The sequence below is a fragment of the Drosophila ficusphila genome, unplaced genomic scaffold (assembly GCF_018152265.1).
Source record: "Drosophila ficusphila isolate 14025-0441.05 unplaced genomic scaffold, ASM1815226v1 contig_414, whole genome shotgun sequence".
In the NCBI taxonomy this organism is placed as follows: domain Eukaryota; kingdom Metazoa; phylum Arthropoda; class Insecta; order Diptera; family Drosophilidae; genus Drosophila; species Drosophila ficusphila.
In genome coordinates this window covers 11,688,275-11,707,237 of record NW_025064328.1, presented here as the reverse complement: position 1 = coordinate 11,707,237, position 18,963 = coordinate 11,688,275, and the positions used below count along the sequence as shown (strand labels likewise).

The window sequence follows — 18,963 nt, the reverse complement described above, 5'->3', positions numbered from 1 at the left end:
AAATTAAGGCAAGAAAACACCATTAGTGCTAGTTATTGCATAGATTTATTTTATTTACTTAACCAAGAAAATATGTATAATAAAATATTTCTGTAAACTGCGGGAGAAAATCAAAAAGTATCTTCTTACACATATGAATTTTACCTAAATTACTGAAAACAATTCCTGTAAAAATAGAAGCATAGTTTACTATTTTAAAAACTTCAAAAAAGTCTAAAAATGAGTTGTGAATGATTATGGTTAAATTAAACTTAAAATGATATATCTTTATATTATAAATGTAACAAGATAAATTATTGTAACATACAATAATGCAACGCCTTAATTGCCAATTAATGTATTGTAAATACATCATATCAAATGACTTAATAAAATCCACGTAAATCTTTTATTTCTCCTCTCCATAAGTACACACATTGGAGTTGGGTTTCGCTCGTGCTGGTCCTTGTGTTGTGTTACTTTGTCCCAACTTTTTCGTAACTTTTTTGTGTAAAAAGTTCTCGAAAAATGTGCTTGTTTGCCCATTTTGTTGGCTCAGCGAAAAGTGGAAGCCGACGGTTCGGAGGTTCATCGTGGTCGCAAAATGCAAATGCTTGTCGGCAGCCGCTTGTCGGCTTTTAGAGTCGCTTTTGTCGTCGTTTCCCCGTTCGCGGTCCTCAGATCGCGGCTGAGTGGCTAACTTGGCTCGGTCTCAGTCTCAGTCTGGATTCCCAATCTGTCGCGACAGCGAACGCGCGTGCGGATCAGATCAGATCAGTCCCGAAAGCTTAAGCCCATTTTGACGCTAATTTCTTCTGGCTTTTCAGCCGGCCAACTAATCGTGCGCGAGTGTAAAACTCTTTTTGCCAGCAAAAAACAAAATTGTCTCTGACAGGTGAGAATTTGAGTTAGATAAACCATGCAATCCGAATCGGAATCGAAAACCAAATCCAGTTCGAACTGCAACCAATCGCAAGTGTTGAAATTGTAATTGAATGCGTGGCTTGGCGGGAAATCAATATCAGATGGATTGTCTCCGGATTTGCGGCTAACGAGTGTGCCCACAAACAGATATTCGAGTCGGCGAACACAACAACAGGTGGAACTCAATGCGACGCCTATCAGTTGGCAGCTGCTAATTAATCAGACTAGCAAACAGCCTCATCCCGACTTATTATGGCCTTAAATATTCCAATCACTTTGGGGACTTAAGCCGCGCAATTCGCGTAGACAAAGTGCTGACCCATTTATTGCGACGTTTACCCAAAACACAGAGATTTATCTGAGATCTAAGCAAACTTGCATTTTTCATAAGACGACGCACTAGAAAGTCCGGAAGATGGCTGTGCCACTTTGGGCCAAGATCGGGTCTGGCCAAAAGCGCTGATGGCATTTCGTGGGTGCAGACCAGATGCAGATGCAGATGCCTTGGCCAGATATAGCCACAGATACAGCTGCAAAATCTGGCAACGGGGCAGAGTCACGCTATTTTGGAAAAGCAAAATCCCGACCGACACGAAACATTTCCCCCACGACTGCAATCGATCATCGCGCCGGAGGAAAAGGTGGGATTTTCCAGCCCAAAAGTTGAAAGCCAAACAGACAGAATAAGATTGCGTCTTTATTATTCTCGATGTGCAGCTGGAATTCCTCCGTCTAATGTTTACTTTCGGCATTAGCTGATATTCCAGTTCCTTGTGTATTTTGCTCCACTGACCGTGAACTTGAACAAAAGGAATTCCAAATGCACTACAGTTTTTGGCTTGAGTGTAACCCCTTTCAAAAGGTTTCCCATATCGCGGCGCAAAAAGTGCTGATCAGCAGAAATATCAAGAATTATCTCCATTCGAACGCGAGTGGTCGCTAAGGTTAACCAGAATTCGGACAGGAAGCGCTTCTCGAGCAATCTGTAATGGAACACCCAAAACCAGAGCAGCTAAATATTCGGTATTAGCCATAATCCCATAAATTTGTCAGTTTTTCATCTTCGCAAACACGCAATCCGGTCCAGTTCCGGCAAAACCACCTCCCCCTCCTCCCTCTCGATAAAGTAAAAAACGAAAACCAAAAACAAACAAAACACACTCACCAGTTGACCGGTGAACAAACAAAAGCCAAGTCATTTGGCTACTGGTCTTGTCCCACAGGTGATGTCATATTTACGAGTGTTTCTGCTGACGGACGGGATGACTGCTGTTCGAGTTCGGGGATCTTGAACCGTAGAGCACATTAAACTTCGGATTCGGAGCTCAGGCTTAGCCCCAAAATTAATTCCTCCTCCCAGCGGCTGTGCCTCACTTACGATCTTTGCGTCGCCGATCCAATTTGCATTTACATAATTCCCAGAGACTTTACGACTCGTTAAGTATTTTCGCCACAGCCCTCCGGCTTATTTGATTACCTCGCCGGCATTTGCATAATCAATGATTCGAGAAGCTCAATTCTGGCAGGCATATTTGCATACCTCGAAATCAGAGAAATCGATACTGGGGGAAGCGTTACTCGGTGCTCACTGTACGGTGGAACGTGACGGTGTCATTAGGCAAAGCGCCATTTAAATGGATTGGATTGGCTTGGCCCGGGGCAACGAAAGGCGGCAATTAAAATGTAAATTGCATCACAAGCAGTTTACATTCTGCCGTCAATTGCACCGTCATCGTTTTGATATATGGCTCATACGCACTGTTGGCCGAGTGCAGTTGGCGGTTAAGGTTATTGCTATAGTACGAAAATATGTTGAGCTAAATGTGTGCATTTATTTGCAATCGACACGCTTCGCGTATCGCTCTTCGGAGTTAACATATTTTCGTAATTGATTCGAATGGTTATTATTATGGGTATTACGATTACGATTACTACGATGTGGTTATGACTCGCCGGGGGGCTTGCATGCAATTAACAGACCCACCCACACCTCGGCAATCAACTCTGACCTTTCGCAGGTGATGGAATGTGTCTTTCGTTTTTATTCATCGCGAATAAAGATTCGCTATTAAGCGAGAAATACAATCCGGCGATGTCACATTGCCGCTGCCACTGGCGTTCAATTTGATTTACGGCACGTTCATTCTGTATATCGACTCCCATTCAATCAGCGCATTCAAACCATTGGCGCTAAATGGAAAATGCACTTTAGCTATCAGTCGGCTGTCGGCAGGTTGACAAATGACGTCACCGCCGATAATCAAACACTCCATTGCCACTCGAGTGCAGCTTGAAAACACAGCAAATACGGATCTAAGTGACGTCACGGCCCACCTGCTTGGATGCACTGAAAAGCAGGGCTTTTTGTCCGTCTTGTTTGGCCAAGAAACACAAGTTGTTTACGGGTTCCCTCGGCTGTTCCTCCGGGGCATTGCCACGATATTTGTGGCCCATTAGCAGTTCACACCTCGGCGAGCGCTAAAGTGGCGCCCTGCGATCGAAAACGTGAAAACGGGGGACCTGTTGGCACTTTCAATTATGCAACCACCGCTAATTGAACATGGCCAAAGTGAAAAGCCAGTCCACAAAGCGACAGACACGTTAGATCGATAGATAGAGCGGATAAAGCCATAAAAGTTCATGAATGGGGCGAATGGGAAGTTGACTTCAACAAAAGGGGAATTTGCTTATCCGATGGATACTTAATTCAAAGTCAAACTCAGTTGCAAGATTGAAGCCTTTTGGTTGTATATAGATAGCCTTTTTAATTCTGTTCAGTTCAGTTGTATGTTAAATACATACAAATACTAAAACTACTTTAGTTTTTGTTACATTATAACTCATTGTACCTAGCTCAATTAATAACTTTTTGAAAGTGTAAGTTAAATAACAAATAATTTTTGTGCTGAACCAGCAAAAATTTTTCTCAACCAAAAATACACCCATTTTTGGATTGCTTTAATTTATATTTTATGAGCAGAATTAATTTATGGGATACTTGGTTTAGGTACTCTTCTCTTCCATTAATTTATTATTCGAGGGCAATTAATTTATGATGACATACCGCCCATTAACATCACACAAAGTTTTTGGGCAAACTGCGCAAAATAATAGAAAATATTTAACCAAACAACAATTGGGGCGACATTGTTGAACTGTTGACAAGCGTCAAAGAGGTAGTCAAATAGACTTTTTGGGATCGGTTGGGGGCACGTCATGCCTATATCCGAACATGTATCTGAATAGCATCACAATGATTCAGTCGCACAGCCAAATATCATTTCTTTTTTGACAATACAAAACACATTAAGCCCAACAATATAAAAAAAGAACTAGTCATCGGCGTGCAGACCGAGTGTCACTGACATTGGATGAGGCCACAATAAAATCGCGTATCCACGAATCAACATTTTCGCTGCTCGCAGATCGCAGCTCGTATTTGTATCCACAGCAGATACAGATGTATCTATCGCACACCAAGCAGATACAGATATATCTATCGCACGCCAAGCGATTCGCACTTGGCATTGACAATGACTTTCGGCCCCAAACATTGCCACACTCACTCATCAGCGAAAGCCACAATTGTCACAAACATGAGTATAAAGTGATCATTCTGTCAAGGGGGGCTCTTTCGCAAAGTTTATTAACACAATTAATTCCATTCAGGAATATGGGGAAAACCCAAAACATGCGCTGAAATTATAAATAATATCGTGCGTGTGCTCCTAAAAATAAAATAATGTTAATAATTATAACAAGAAATTAGTTTTTTTGTTAAGGAATATATCATTTATTAATAATTATTTAATACTTGCATTTATGCTCCGAGATAAAATCCTTATAATTATGTTTATAAATAAAAATTTATATTACCTTTCGAAATAAATTAGTTGTTTATGTTTTTCTTACCTCTCCCAGATGCTAATTAAATCTGAAACATTAAATATAATACAAATAGTGACGTTGCGTAATCAAAACTAATGACAGCGAATTGTTTAGATTTTCAAGAGCACCTATGCAAAAGGCAAATATATTTAGCTATTCAAATTGTTAGGTACTTACATCCAATATTTCGAAAACAAAACAAATATTTAAATTTTTTCAATTTTACCTGATGATCTCTCTTGTGGTTTAAAATGCACCAAATTTAAATATAATTGCACGTCGAAAAGTAAAAGTATTTTAAGTAAAATTGTTGGCAGCAAATTCGTGGTGGATGTTATTTCACGTCTCGCTTGAAACTTGGCACTGCAAATAAGAACAAATAATTTTCAGTCAGCTGTGGGGTAATTTCGAATGAATTCCCCTTAGGCCGTAATTTGCTACCTTTTTCGGTTGATTGGCGTGCAGAAGAAAGTGCCAAGAAAAGATTCGTCATGCGAATCAGGGCAAAATCAGAACGAACTCGGCTATGAATAGAACACTGAGTGACACCAACGCTCCAGACAGACAAACCGCTTGTATAACATTGGATTTGGGTTCAGATCGTAACTCCGACTGTCTGCTAACGAGATGGGGAGCAAAAAGCGAAGCTAAATCCAAAGTCTGGGGGGCGGGGGGACGGAAAGTGGAGGGCGGGGCTGCCGAGATCGTAGATACCAGACTTGTCCCACTGGCCTGCTCGAATACAACGAATCCAATCCCATGAGACTGTGGGCGCCGGAATATGGGACAAACCGTATCGAAGGCAATACTTACAATATAATTAAAACATTTGTCGCGACCACATGCAAGCAATTAATAATAAGTGCGATTGGGATAAAGTTAACCATTGCAAAAACCGAATATTTGAGGGGGAATCAAGCCCAACAATATTAAGAAAAAATACAAAAATTATTATGGAGTGTGTGAAAAAGAACTAATGATTTATTGCACAATTTGTTTTCTGGCGAATTTATTATTATTCCCATTTGTAAAATGTAGCCGAACAATTTTAAACAGATTTACCAGTACAGCAATAAATAATGTACTATTTAGGGATTGGAAAATAAAAAGTTGCAATGCAATATTTAAATTGTTTATCGTTCAATAACAGCAGATGCAGCGTATATTCGCCAATGTAAATATCCCAAATTGACGTCATCGATTTGTGGGGGAGTAAACCGCTTTGCTTGGATAATATTGCCCAGAAAACTATTACTTGAGGCGGCTTGTAAACATATTACTCTGTCTATTCAGCTCCTCGTTTTATGGTCCGCGTTGGTTTATTTTGGTTCCCTTAATGGCCACACACTTTGTTGTTTTGTTTAAGTGGTTTAGCACAAACGCAAGTCAAAAATTAAATGGCAAACAAAGCGGGCAAGAAAAACCGAAAACACAAAACAGAAAACTCAGGCACTTCCATAAATTAGTGACAACAAAGAAGTCTATTAAAAATCGTCCCCTCAGCTGGTGGAGCTCAACAGAGCTGTTAAAATAACAGACTGCGATAACAGCGCTACCCTGCTATCAGCACGAATTCTACCGCGCGCGGCGCCCTACAATTCCCAAGCAGTTAAAGCGCCTACGGAGTGGAATCTCTCTCCGTTCTCACTCTAAATTGCGAGAGGTGACGATTGGGTTCGGTCTCGCTGAACGGTGCGTGAGGGCCTTGTTCTCCCAACCAATATGTTACGACTTACGGAACAGCCTTGAAAACATCTGATCTCGCCTTTGTTTCATAATGCATATTATACGTAGAACCCGTGCACTTCGTGTGGGGGATGGGTTTGAGTGATTTGATGTGGCGATTTCGAGAGGTGATTGACAAACCGCCTAATTTGGACTGACTGACACGAACGATAATTACTAATCACTGCAAGCATGCCAAAAAAAAATAAGGGGAAAAAGCAGTGTGTGGGGGCTCTCAGGTGCAAATTTTAGAAGTACTTAAGTACACCTGCACCGCTAATAAGCAGTCGTCTATATCTAAATATAGAGGCTTACACACACCCCTTGAATTGTTTTCGATGAGCGAATTATTAATTATCAACAACAGCAAAAACAACTTTCGAGATGAGCAATCTAAATTCGTTTATTTGGAGAGCAACGATAGAAATATCCAAGCAAATGGCTTTATTTGTTTTAAGAAATGAAGTAAACAAAAACAGGGAAATCTTTTTTCCGACACTTAGTGCGCAGCCGATGAACAGGTGATTATAACAGGTGATTCCGGGCAGTGACAAGATGTAATAATCCTTGGCCAGCACAGCGCATTTTAGTTTTCAAGGGAAAAAATCCCTGACCGGGGAAACTTTAGCGGCCATAAAGAAAACCAACCAAGTGCTTTTCCCTTCTTGAATTTTTCCAACTAATTGCTTGGCCGCCGATTATCAGAAAAGAACATAAATATCCTCCAGCTAGCCGTGAATATTCCAAACTCATTAAACAATGACGTCGGTCCAAAGTGTTTGCAAATGTTTTAAAATTAGCCGCTTGGCTGCTTGGATTGCTTTCCAGTCTTTCGTGAAATAACTCTTATAAATAGATTAATCGCCGCGATCAGCTGAGATATGATTCTGCGATTTTGTTTCTTTTGGCCGGGCCAAGTCAAATCCAAATGTCGAGTCGTAAAATGCAACTGCAAACAAAAGAAATGAAAAATAAACTGACCACCTGATGGGGTGTGTTATAAGCGGAGGTGTGTGTAAGTTTGCACCCGGAAACATGACTGAAATCGAAGCCGATCAATAAATTGGCTATCGGGCAGCTGGGTGAGAGCCATAATAAACCAATTGTCAGGCTGTCAAATTCCCAGCACTCTGCACTCACATAAATAAAATACTTTTTGCGCACGAATAATTCCCGCGTTTAATATTCCTGACACCTCGTCGTCGCATATTTGTCTTTTTTCCCTAATAGTTAATATAATAATTCGCCTTCAATGTCAGACAACCGCACAAAAAGTATTTAAATTGCATAAAAACAAGACAAAAACAAAAATGGGGAAAAGAACAGACGCCCTGCACTTGATGCCCGACAAGTGGAGTGTAATTGAAACGAATCGAAAATGTGAGATATTAAACAAAAATATGCCAAAAAGAATGTCTTTCATTCCCCGCTGACCTTCGCCCCTCCAAAAGATCGTGTTCTTGTATTTTTTGTGGCTGCCGCCAAAGAAATTGTCCCAATTGACAAGTAAAATTAATTCGATTCCATTTGTGGTCACAATTGCTCGGTTTCGTCATAACTTGACCAACATTCAACAAAAAATTAAAACTGATGGGAAAATTGCGTGCCAAATAGAGAGACCTTGACCTTCAGCAAACACTCATCTCAATTCGATTTAGGAAAGTTTCTCGCATACCTAGGCGGAAATTCTCTGTAATTGAAATTGTGTAAACCCAAATCTAAATCTCACCGCATTTCACTGGAAACATGCCGAAAAATTCACTGAATCGATTGGATCAAGGTTGCAGTTCCAGCCGGTCACCTCGAGATCCAAGGAGAAAACCGAAATTCCTTTTGGTTTATACTTCATTAATTGCTTTAACAACAAGTTCAAAATTCCCATTTGCCATTGCACATAAACAAAGACAGACCGTTAAAGAATTAAGCAAATAAATACACTTTTTAATGATCAGTAAATTGATTATGGATGGATGAAACCGCCTTGGCAACTCTCAATGAATTCTTTGCAAATATTTACGCATTCTTTGGATTATTTGCCTTGCAAGTCATTCGATTCGGAAACGATTAACCTCAGTTATTAATTTCCGAATATAGCCACACATTCGCAGTCCGAGTGAAATGGGCCATAAGAAATTTCTTCGGGCAAATATTTATAAAAGCAAAATACCTTTGGCGACTGACAGGCAGAGCTGATAAAAATTCCATTCACAACTTCCTAGACAATAAAGTCGTATTCATTGTGGAATCCCTCGATTTATGGCAAAAGTTTCCAAAGTTTTTATGTCGTCTACCCACCCAACTTATCAGTTGGCGCTATGACGAAATGCCGTGAATCTCTCCCCAAATTGAACAATGTAAATCGTATCGATAACATCCGCGATAAGGAAGTTACATGCCAGGTGGGATTGTCATTGGATTGTTTTGATCTTGAACTAGTTTCGGGTATCGAATTCCGCCTGCCCAACTTCTACGTACTTGTGTCCGTCCGATTTAATTCAATCGGACTGTTATGACTTTATTGCTTTGGAATGCCAGCAATCAATAGGCGTTCGAGTGCGTAGTACCTCCAGAATATCAATAAAATACCTTTTGGTCGCATAGCCAGCCACACACAAATAATGCTAATCAGGGGGCCAATTAAATAATGGCATAATTATGTATAAATACCCGCTAATTGATTGCCCAGTTTAATTCAGGCATTCGCGATGATAAGGCAGTCAGCCGACGACACTTTAATGACTTCATTTACCCGGTAGATTGTCATCGGGTTTCACGTTGGTAGTTCGCCTTAATTGCATTCCATATGCGATGAATCAATACAAATAGTCACAACTGGCCATTTGTCGTGCTGTCATCGTTTGGCTTAGTGCAAATTAGTTACTGATATTTAGGGATTACTCATGCCATTTTACGGCCAACAATTGCAGTTGCAATGGGATAAGTATAGCTAGTTTATTTTTAGTTTCTATGGCAAACCATGTTAATCTTGTTAGCCAAATCTTATCTCAGCTTTGTCAGTTTTGGGTGATTTGTGGTTAATGTATGCGGAGAAAGGAAAATTACTCAGACTGGAGACAGGCGACACATTCGCTTTGCTCACAAACAATCTCTTTGGCGGGCTTTTATCGGCTTTTGGCCAGAGATGTTAATTTGGTTCGAAGCGGACAGAAATCGCTCATAAAAATGAAGTTTAATGTCATGCAAATCGCGTCGGGCGACAGAGAGTCTTAATGTCGTCTGATGGCTTTATTTCACACATCAAGCTTCGGTTTGTATCCCATTCAGCACTGGAGACATGCTTTTTAATCAGCTTTCCTAATGATTTTGGCTTGTTTTCATACTCTGCCTATTTTATCGAGAAATTTCGTGGCTCACTCTAGGGAGTCAAAGATTAAGTGTTAATAAAAAGGGGAAATGCCAATACTGTGAATCACATACTTCCTGTTTCCGCTGCGTAATATTGTCGAATACATTACTTCTCATCGATAAATAAATAAAGGTTGACGGCATGGTTTACTCAATGCGGAATTGGATCATCCTCAATCGATGACGACGACCAGTTAACTGAAGTGATGTGGTCCATATGTGTGAGCAGATATTTGCAACTGCAAATGCTCTTAATTGTAATTACTCGTATGCAAAGAACAGAAACCCGGATCGAAGTTAAGTGAAATGGCAGACGAATCGGCGATGATCGCATCCACAAAAAAAAGCAAGCCTTTATAGTATAAATGTTTGTTGGAAATCAGTGCAGATTCCTCAAATAAAAGATAGCAAAATGTCACACCTCTTTGGCAAAAAAAAAAGAAACATAAAGACATACCTTAACAATTTAATTTAATTAAATTATTGTCGAAGGCCTTGAACTCGAATTGGGTCCAATTATCGCCCAAATATCTTATCACTTTTCGGGACCAGATAAGTGCAAACAAAAACAAACCAGAGAACTAAAATTAACTGCGCACAAAAATGCGGCGAAGAATTTGCACATGAAAGTGGTTTTTGGCGATCTCTGACCTTATAGGTGGACTGCCAATATCTCTGCTTTCTTTGTTCCGTCGCTAGCCAAATTAAGGCAAACATTTAGCCCAGCTAAACAGCTTAGGACTCTATCCGTTGGCTCATTAGATACTTATGACGTATACGCCTCAGTGGCAGTAACAGCAGGATGGCGAGAGCCCGCTCCCTCCCTTTCTCTCTTTCTCCCTCTCCCTCTCTCGCTCTCGCGTTAAAGACCACCTACGCTATGGCTGTGGCTATGGCTATATGGCTCACAACCTATAGCTTCCGAGATCGGGCGGCAGAGCAGCGCTGCCCGCAGCAGCAACAATAACAGAAGCGGCAGCAGCAACCTATATGGCGGCCCCTTATTCTAACCGAATTCAGTCAGCAACCAGCCGCGATCGAAGTAGGAACAGCGCGATAACAAAACTGAATTATTATAATAAAATTGCCAGCTCTGTGAAAAGTACAAGCCCGAAACTTCCAATTATTGGCCATTGAGTGCGGGAAGTCGTCGACTCGAATTGTGCAAACTTTCAAAATGTTAGTATTGCGTATGGATTGCAAAGCCTTTGTTTGCCTGCCAGACTGCTTGGTCAGCAGATACGAGATTGTTTGGAGTTCAATTTAATGCCTGGTATTCAGAATATCTCTGGCTCGGCCAGGAATAAACAGCGGTGTTTGTGTTAGACCATTCCAAGTGTCAACAGTCTCTGACAATCTCGGAAACTGAAGTTTTATAATCTTTATTGTTTGCTGAGCGCTTCTAATAATAGAACTTCGTCACGGCTCCAACTACAATTCAATTTCAGTATTTTTTTGCTTATTTTCCACGCCGAAACTTTATTGCCAATCGAATGGGCAATTAATTATCTACACAAACTTTCAAATTAATTATCACTAAATTAAAAACGGGTTCAGCATTAGCGAACAATCGAGGAATATTTGTGGGGCGGGTGGAATGTTTGAACACCTTCCACAGTTTTGTTTGCCACAGTCATTCGTGATTCAGAAGATGTTTAAATTTAATTTTTGTGCGATTTTAATTAAATACACTTTGTGGCACCCTCGACAGAAATGCTGACGATTCTGTTTTGGGCGAAACAGGAAAATCTATTTGCAATTTGCATTTAATTATGAAACGTTGTCTTCGCGCCGTGTTCTCACAAATAAACAAGTTTAATCTTCGTCTCCGTCTCCAGAATTATCAGCTGAAAGAAATATATTAGCTACCAAAACAACATGAAGAAAAGGGGCGCTTCCGAGCGTGATTCTTCGGATTTTTCGATTGGTGTGCGCAAATCTTGGATTAAAAGAGTCCAAGACAAAATAAAAAAAAAGTGAGGAAGAAGCGTTTCGACGCAAACAGGGTTCGTGAATCGGCCAACAAGCTGGCGTCATCAGAATATATTTGGCGGAGCTAACTGTTAACCGTTCTTCTGTGCACGACCAGCGAATTTGTGATGAGGAGCTGCCCGTATCCAAAAGATACACCGATTAATTATTTCACCCAGACCGAACGGGTTTCGCATCCCCCCATCGCATTTGGCTAATACTTCGCGTTGAACGGGTCGTATGCGCGATGCGAGGAATTCTGTGTATTTGACTTGTTAATTGTTGACAAATTGCTGCCCGTTTATCTGCCTGCTGATCTCTGAGATAAGATAATTTGTGCCAATTCATAAATTCCTTGCTTTCGCCGCTTTAGTTGCAGATCGTAACTCATCCGAGGAGCCATGACCATCCAGTGCGTCCACCTGGTGGCCCTGTTGTTCCTGCTGAAGGGCGTGGCCAGCGTCTTCGATCACACCCTCAAGAGGGACTTCCCGGGTCCTTACTGCGCCCTCCGCAACACCTGCTGCAAGGAAAGGCACGACGGCTGCTCGCTGCCCATCTCCAGTAAGTTGAGCTTGGGATTTAGAAAAGATTATAATTGGGAGAGGAATTAATTGCCTTTTGTACGAACAATGAGTCTTATTTACGCACACGTAACTTAAGTCTAATTTTTGTGATCCAAATATTTTATTGATATATTGGTAATATTATTCTCCCAACAGAATGTTCACCATGATTATTAAATTATTAATACATAGTTTTTTTCTATTAAAAAACCGTTCAATATTTTATCAGATTTAAAAAAATTATTTGTTAACTTAATTATAAACAACCCCATAATCTAATCTTTATGCATGCAATTTTTATGCATATATGTATCTACATCTACATCTATCTTCCTCTTTCTATATCTATATATTTGAAAAGGTATTATCGACCAATAACTTTTCCCAAAAAGTGATAACTTATGAAACAAATGTTTCGCTCTATTTAATTTAATTGAGGTGTAAAATTTCGGAAGAGTTTATTTCCCATCAGTGATCACAAATTCTTTCCTCTTTGCAGCCACTCTCTGTTACTGTGACGAGTTCTGCGACCGCGATGACTCCAGCGACTGCTGCCCCGACTACCGCTCCTTCTGCATCGGAGAGGCCGACCCCATAGTGTCCTGCCTGCACCAGGGCGTCTACTTCTCCAAGTACAACAGCACGTGGGACAACTGCAACGAATGCCGCTGCCTGGACGGCGGTCGGGTGCAGTGCGACACGGACCTCTGTCTCACCGACGACGAGATCGTGCACAGCGTGAACTCCATCCACCGCTTGGGTTGGTCGGCCCGCAAGTATGACCAATGGTGGGGCAGGAAGTACGCCGAGGGATTGAGACTGCGACTGGGCACCAAGGAGCCCACGTACCGCGTGAAGGCGATGTCCCGCTTGAGGAACCCCACCGACGGTCTGCCCAACTCCTTCAACGCACTGGACAGGTGGTCCAGCTTCATCTCGGAGGTTCCTGATCAGGGCTGGTGCGGCGCCTCCTGGGTGCTGTCCACCGCCTCGGTGGCCAGCGATCGTTTCGCCATCCAGAGCAAGGGCAAGGAGGCCGTCCAGCTGTCCGCCCAGAACATCCTCTCCTGCACGCGTCGCCAGCAGGGCTGCGAGGGCGGTCACCTGGACGCCGCCTGGCGCTACCTGCACAAGAAGGGCGTGGTCGACGAGGCCTGCTATCCGTACACCCAGCACCGGGACACCTGCAAGATCCGGCACAACAGTCGCTCGCTGCGGGAGAACGGCTGCAGTCCGTCGGAGAACGTGGAAAGGGACGCCCTCTACACGGTGGGTCCCGCCTACAGTCTCAGTCGCGAGGAAGACATCATGGCGGAGATCTACCACTCCGGACCCGTGCAGGCCACCATGCGGGTGTACAGGGACTTCTTCACCTACTCGGGAGGCGTCTACCGAAAGACGGCGGCCAACCGAGGAGCCGAGACTGGTTTCCACTCGGTCAAGTTGGTTGGCTGGGGCGAGGAGCACGGCGGTGATAAGTACTGGGTGAGTAATGAAACCTGATAAAAGTTGATTTCCCTGCCAGTTGCTAACCACCTTTCTCTGTTCCTGCAGATCGCAGCCAACTCTTGGGGACCTTGGTGGGGCGAGCGGGGCTACTTCCGCATCCTGCGCGGCTCCAACGAGTGCGGCATCGAGGAGTACGTGCTGGCCTCCTGGCCCTACGTCTACAACTACTACAAAGTGACGTCGGTCTAAAGGGGCGGCTCACACCGCTCACACCGCGAGCAATCTCGAGCTAGGCAGAAACGAAAACAAATTTATCTCATGCTTCAAAATTTTCCATTTGCTGCACGGCATTCAAAGTGAATTAGGCGCTTTCTATCTGTAATGTTTATGCTTAGAAACTAGTGACTAAAAAGATTAGCATTAAGCGGCGCAAACGCACCAATTTAACTGCCCACAGTACCTAACCACCTTCTCTCACCCACTAACTGGTCTCGAAGCAACAGGAAACTGCCACAAGGAAACCACCGCTCCACTCCCCCACGAAAAAACTGCCACAACAACCAGAGAAACCGGAAGAAGGATAGCAACACATCTAACTTGCAGCGCATGTGATTGATGGAAGGACGAATATATTGGATCGGCTAGAGCCTGTAGGGTTAATACGGGTGCAAACTCATCGTGTATTGTATGTAAATGGAAGCTAAGTTAACTGATTGATAGACCGACGGAACTTAGGCGTCTTATATATTTTAATAAACGATTTACTTTACATGTTTACCGATGACGAGTTTTGATTCACTTTAGTTGAGGCCACACAAGTGGTTCGCGGAAACACTTTGATCTTAACTTTATTTGTAATACATATTTATACGTAGCGCGTGGCGATTCGTGAACCAATTCGATAATCGTATGTAGGTTGTATAATTTTTGTTTAACAATATTTTCACATTATCTTTTAGGGTAGGGGTATGGGTAGGGGGATTAAATAGAGTAGTAAAGTAAAAATCCTCTGTTGGGTGTTATTTACGCATAGCTATCATACTAAATAAATCAGGAAAATAATCAAGAATGTTTTTACTTTGCACTTACGATTACGATCGAAATTAAATTGACAAAACAAAAGTTGGTCGAAGGCCCACAACTTTCCTAACCATGGAATTTCATTTCTCACACAAGCAATTTTGATACTCTCGCCGAGCTTCGAATTAACCGAACGGCCTACGGGCAAGCTGATAACTAGTAGCAGTACAAAAACACGCCTAGCCGATCGACCTTCAGGCTTTCAGCTCTTCGATGCTTGCCGGAGTTGTCCGAAGTGGGTGGGCTGGGCTAATTGAGGGTGATGCCCGCAAAGGAAACCTCCAACGTCGAATCGTTGGACTCCATGCGACTGCGTATGTGCGCCAGCGTGTTCTTGTAGTGGCTCTCGATCTGTTTGGTCTCCTCGCTGGGCTCCAGGTTGGGCAATTCCTCGTTTACCTTGGCAATCAACTGGAACAGCAAACAGTGAAATGAGGGATTTCCCTTGTTTAGAGAAAAAAAAAAACTCACCTGGTTGAGCATGGCTACGGTGATGAGGGAATTGCCACGCTCGAAGTAGAAGAGATAGTGATTCAGCAGCTCCACATACAGTTGAACCTGCACGCCGGTATCCAAGCACTGCGAGGCAATGCGAGCGCCCTTCTTCAGACAATCCAGGGTTCGCTTCTCATCGCGCATTTCCTCACCATTTTGCCTAGCAAATATTATAGAAGTTTTAGCTGTGATCTAATCGAGATTGGTCTATCAAACTTACTTTCCGCTCCAGAAGAGTGCCGCACAAGCCACCACACCGCGGCATTGATCCGGCTTTTTCAGCAACTTGGAAGCGGCCAGCGCACAATTCGTTCTAAGTGGCTCGGCGTTTTCCTCTCCGAAGCAGGACATCTGTTCGAACGTGGACATAATAAGCGTTATAGCTGCGAGCTGGGCCTTGGAGTCGGAAATCTCGTCTTCATAGAGGGAGAATGCCTGGGTCATGAACTCGTACGCCACCGTTTCGTGGTTCGTGTAGCCAATCTCTCCGATGACCAATGCACCCTGCAGATACAAACGCAGGGCCAAGTCAGCGAGATCAGCCTTGGCCAGCGCACTAATTGTGCTGTGGCAATACTGCACGATCTTCTGGCACTTCTTGTCCCAGTTCTCATCCTGCTCGGCGATGGCCTTGTACTTGAAGGCCAGCTGGTAGGCGGCAAAGACGAGAGGTGGCAGAACGTGCTTCAGACGCTGACCTCCACCATTGCCCAGATGTTTGCGGGCCGTCTGCAGCATTTTGTACTGCATGTCGGGCTCGTCGGAGCGCATCAGGTGAATGAATCTAAAAAGAGTTAATAAGTTATAAAGGTTTTATAGAAAGAGTATCCTACATACCGAGCTACAACTCCCTGTTCCTCAGCAAACTCCTCAGCATCCGGACTTGTGTGTCCTGCTGCCGCTGCGTTGTCCTTGTTCGTGTCGTCGTCCTTGATCAACGGCGTGATGATGGTCAGCAGACTGTCCGCTTGATCGGCCGTGGGAACCAGGGTTTCGTTGTCCAGAATATTCATAACTAGGTAAAGAGCCAGTGATTTTCGGGAGGTGTAGTCAAACTTTTCGAGCAGTGGACAGAAGTTGTGCAGTTGAATGATGGTCAAGGCATTGTTGTAGAAGTCGATGCAAATGCGCAACAGGCGGGAGAGCTCCTGGTTCACGGACAACAGATGCGAGATGCTGCAAGAAAATATACAACCATATTCAGAAACCATTATAATTTTTGCCTTAGTTATACCAACTTGTTCATGTTCATGCGCTGCAGAATTTGTGCGGTAGTGCCCAGCACCTTGTCCACATAGTCAACGCGATCGGGATACACTTTCTGGGCCAGGCTGAGCAGCGCAACCTGCAGCGAAATGGTGTCCTCCAGTGGCATATCCATTCGGGTCTGCACAATGTTGGCTACTTGGACACTGAACACCTCAAACAGCTCCACCTCGGCGGGTATAATGGCATCGATGGCGTTGCCACTGGTCTAAAGAGAAAATATTTTAATTAATTTGTAAAAGCAGTAAAATTCAGAGATGATTACCTTGCCGCTTCGTTGGTTATAGGCAGCGAGTCGTTCAATTAGCGATATAATGATGTTCTTAACATTCACACCGGTCTCCAGCTGAGCGCAGGACTTCAGGAAGGGATCGAGAGTCTGCAAATGGAATTCATCGGGAAACACCTGGATGATGCACTCCATGAGGTACTCCTGGGCAATGGCATCCCGACAGCTAACCACCTGCTCCAGAATGCCTGGCAGAATGAGCCGCTGGTAGGTCTCCAGCGTGGCCGACTCCAGCTGCGACAGACGCACCAGATTGGTACCAACCAGGATCTTCAACTCCTCGCGTTCCTTCTCACGACGCGTCTTTTCGCTGGAGTGTCCCTGGTGCTGCATGCGCACCCAAAGCTTGTTCATCTCGGCGAAGTTAGTTAACACAAAATCGATGGCATCGTACACGTTGCCCTCGTGTTCGTTCTCCGCCACCATCACGTCGGGCAGGATGTTGCGGGTGCACTGCAGCAGGTAGTTGCGCAGGAAGAGGCCCCTCAGTGGATGCTGGACACCACGGCACATCTCCACAAGATCCTTGAGAATGCTGCGCTTCAGCGTAGAGTCGTTCTTGATGTACACAATGCCCACCGTGATGAGGAGATACAGGCGTGGCACAATGGTGTGCGAATACTGGACCAGTTCGTAAAGATCCGTCTTCTTGTCGCTCTTCTCGCTGAGATACAGCTCCAGGTGGCAGAGCTCATTGGTGACGGCCATGTCTGAGGAAAGGGGATTGCCTTACAAATCGGAAATTATAATTATAGGCTTTACGCTGACTTACACAACTCATAGTAGCTCTTGGGGGAGAGGAGGGAGGTTCTCAGTTCGCTCAGCATGGTGCTGGCGCACTTGAGTGAGTCCAGCATGCGCTCCTTGTCCAGAAAGTGGTTCATCTGGAAGGCCTGCTTCCTCGCCGCTCCAATGGCCTCGGCCAGCAGCTTCTCCTGGTCATCCAAACCATTCGGCATGGTCTGAAAGGAGACATGGCAGACATTATTACTGTGTGGGTGCAACATAGATCGTTTTTGAAGCACAAACAAGACGCACAGCTCGAGATAAGCCTGCTTGGCTTAAACCGGATCACATCCGGTAGCAGAGCCCGAGAATTAAGTGAGTTGCAGATAAGCGGGGATGCAGATTTCTCTCATCCGAGATTCGCAATCTGAGAGCTATTTGGAGTATTTACCCGTGCGTTGGCGGCACTGGACACCTGACCACCGTAAGAGGACGAGCTCCAGGGATACATGATCGTGGGAATTTGGACCGGGGGCGTTGCTTCTCACCAAGTGGGCCGACCCCTTTTCACGTCGACAGGGGCGCAGTCAGCGGTTTTCCGATTGCTTGGTGCACTCGGTTATCTGCTAACTTGTACTGCCTATTCGGGAATCTCGGCTTCTGGGGATTACAGGACGCAACTGGACACACTTACCATTACTGCAGCGTGGGGGCGGATGGAATATGTCCAATTATTCTCAAAATATCTGGATTTTCGGCGATGTGCATCTGTGTGTGACACCAGAGATGGGACAAAAATCGATGTTTTTAGGTTTTACCGATAAGGCCACACAACTTTCTATCGATGTGTTCCCTGCAACTATCGATTTGTATGTTTAACAAGTGTTTTCAAAAAGCAAATCAAATTTTATTTAGTCTCCTTCTTTGTCTGCCTCTAAATATTTCAAGTACAAAACAAAAAATTAAGGTTGATCAAATGTTTGATCCTAATATTATTATTAAATAATATTAAGTGCTCTTTAAAACTATGGTAGTATGAATAGGCAATAGTAAATATATTGGTGGAGGTGAATTTGTGCGCAATGTTAAGATAGCGATTTTAACAGAAATGTTGCCTTACAGTTTGAAAAGCGCTGAGGTGAATAAGTTTTCAATGTTAAAACAACAGACTTTTAACAGATATGTTAACTAACGGTTTTTTAAAAACAACAGTGGGAGCAAAAAAGCAATTTATCGTCA

General features: G+C 43.5%; 2 protein-coding genes across 3 annotated transcripts; one reads left to right on the top strand and one right to left on the bottom strand.

The window, feature by feature from the left end:
• Window positions 1-693: 693 nt before the first annotated feature.
• LOC108096755 (tubulointerstitial nephritis antigen-like) lies at window positions 694-14,645 on the top strand. Of its 2 annotated transcripts, none has more exons than XM_017198615.1 (4): window positions 694-874; window positions 12,227-12,417; window positions 12,919-13,904; window positions 13,974-14,645. In XM_017198615.1, exons 2-4 carry the CDS (start codon window positions 12,255-12,257, stop codon window positions 14,115-14,117), a joined length of 1,293 nt encoding a protein of 430 aa, XP_017054104.1. In that variant the 5' UTR covers window positions 694-874; window positions 12,227-12,254; the 3' UTR covers window positions 14,118-14,645. The 2 variants fall into 2 exon arrangements, with proteins under 2 accessions (XP_017054104.1, XP_017054103.1); XM_017198614.2 differs by lacking the exon at window positions 694-874 and adding an exon at window positions 10,888-11,061.
• LOC108096754 (vacuolar protein sorting-associated protein 35) lies at window positions 14,579-18,335 on the bottom strand. The gene is made up of 8 exons (XM_017198613.2): window positions 18,176-18,335; window positions 17,771-17,960; window positions 16,975-17,708; window positions 16,682-16,917; window positions 16,281-16,619; window positions 15,664-16,227; window positions 15,420-15,603; window positions 14,579-15,359 (listed from the first exon to the last, which is right to left on the bottom strand). Exons 1-8 carry the CDS (start codon window positions 18,233-18,235, stop codon window positions 15,198-15,200), a joined length of 2,469 nt encoding a protein of 822 aa, XP_017054102.1. The 5' UTR covers window positions 18,236-18,335; the 3' UTR covers window positions 14,579-15,197.
• Between the last annotated feature and the right edge of the window lie 628 nt (window positions 18,336-18,963).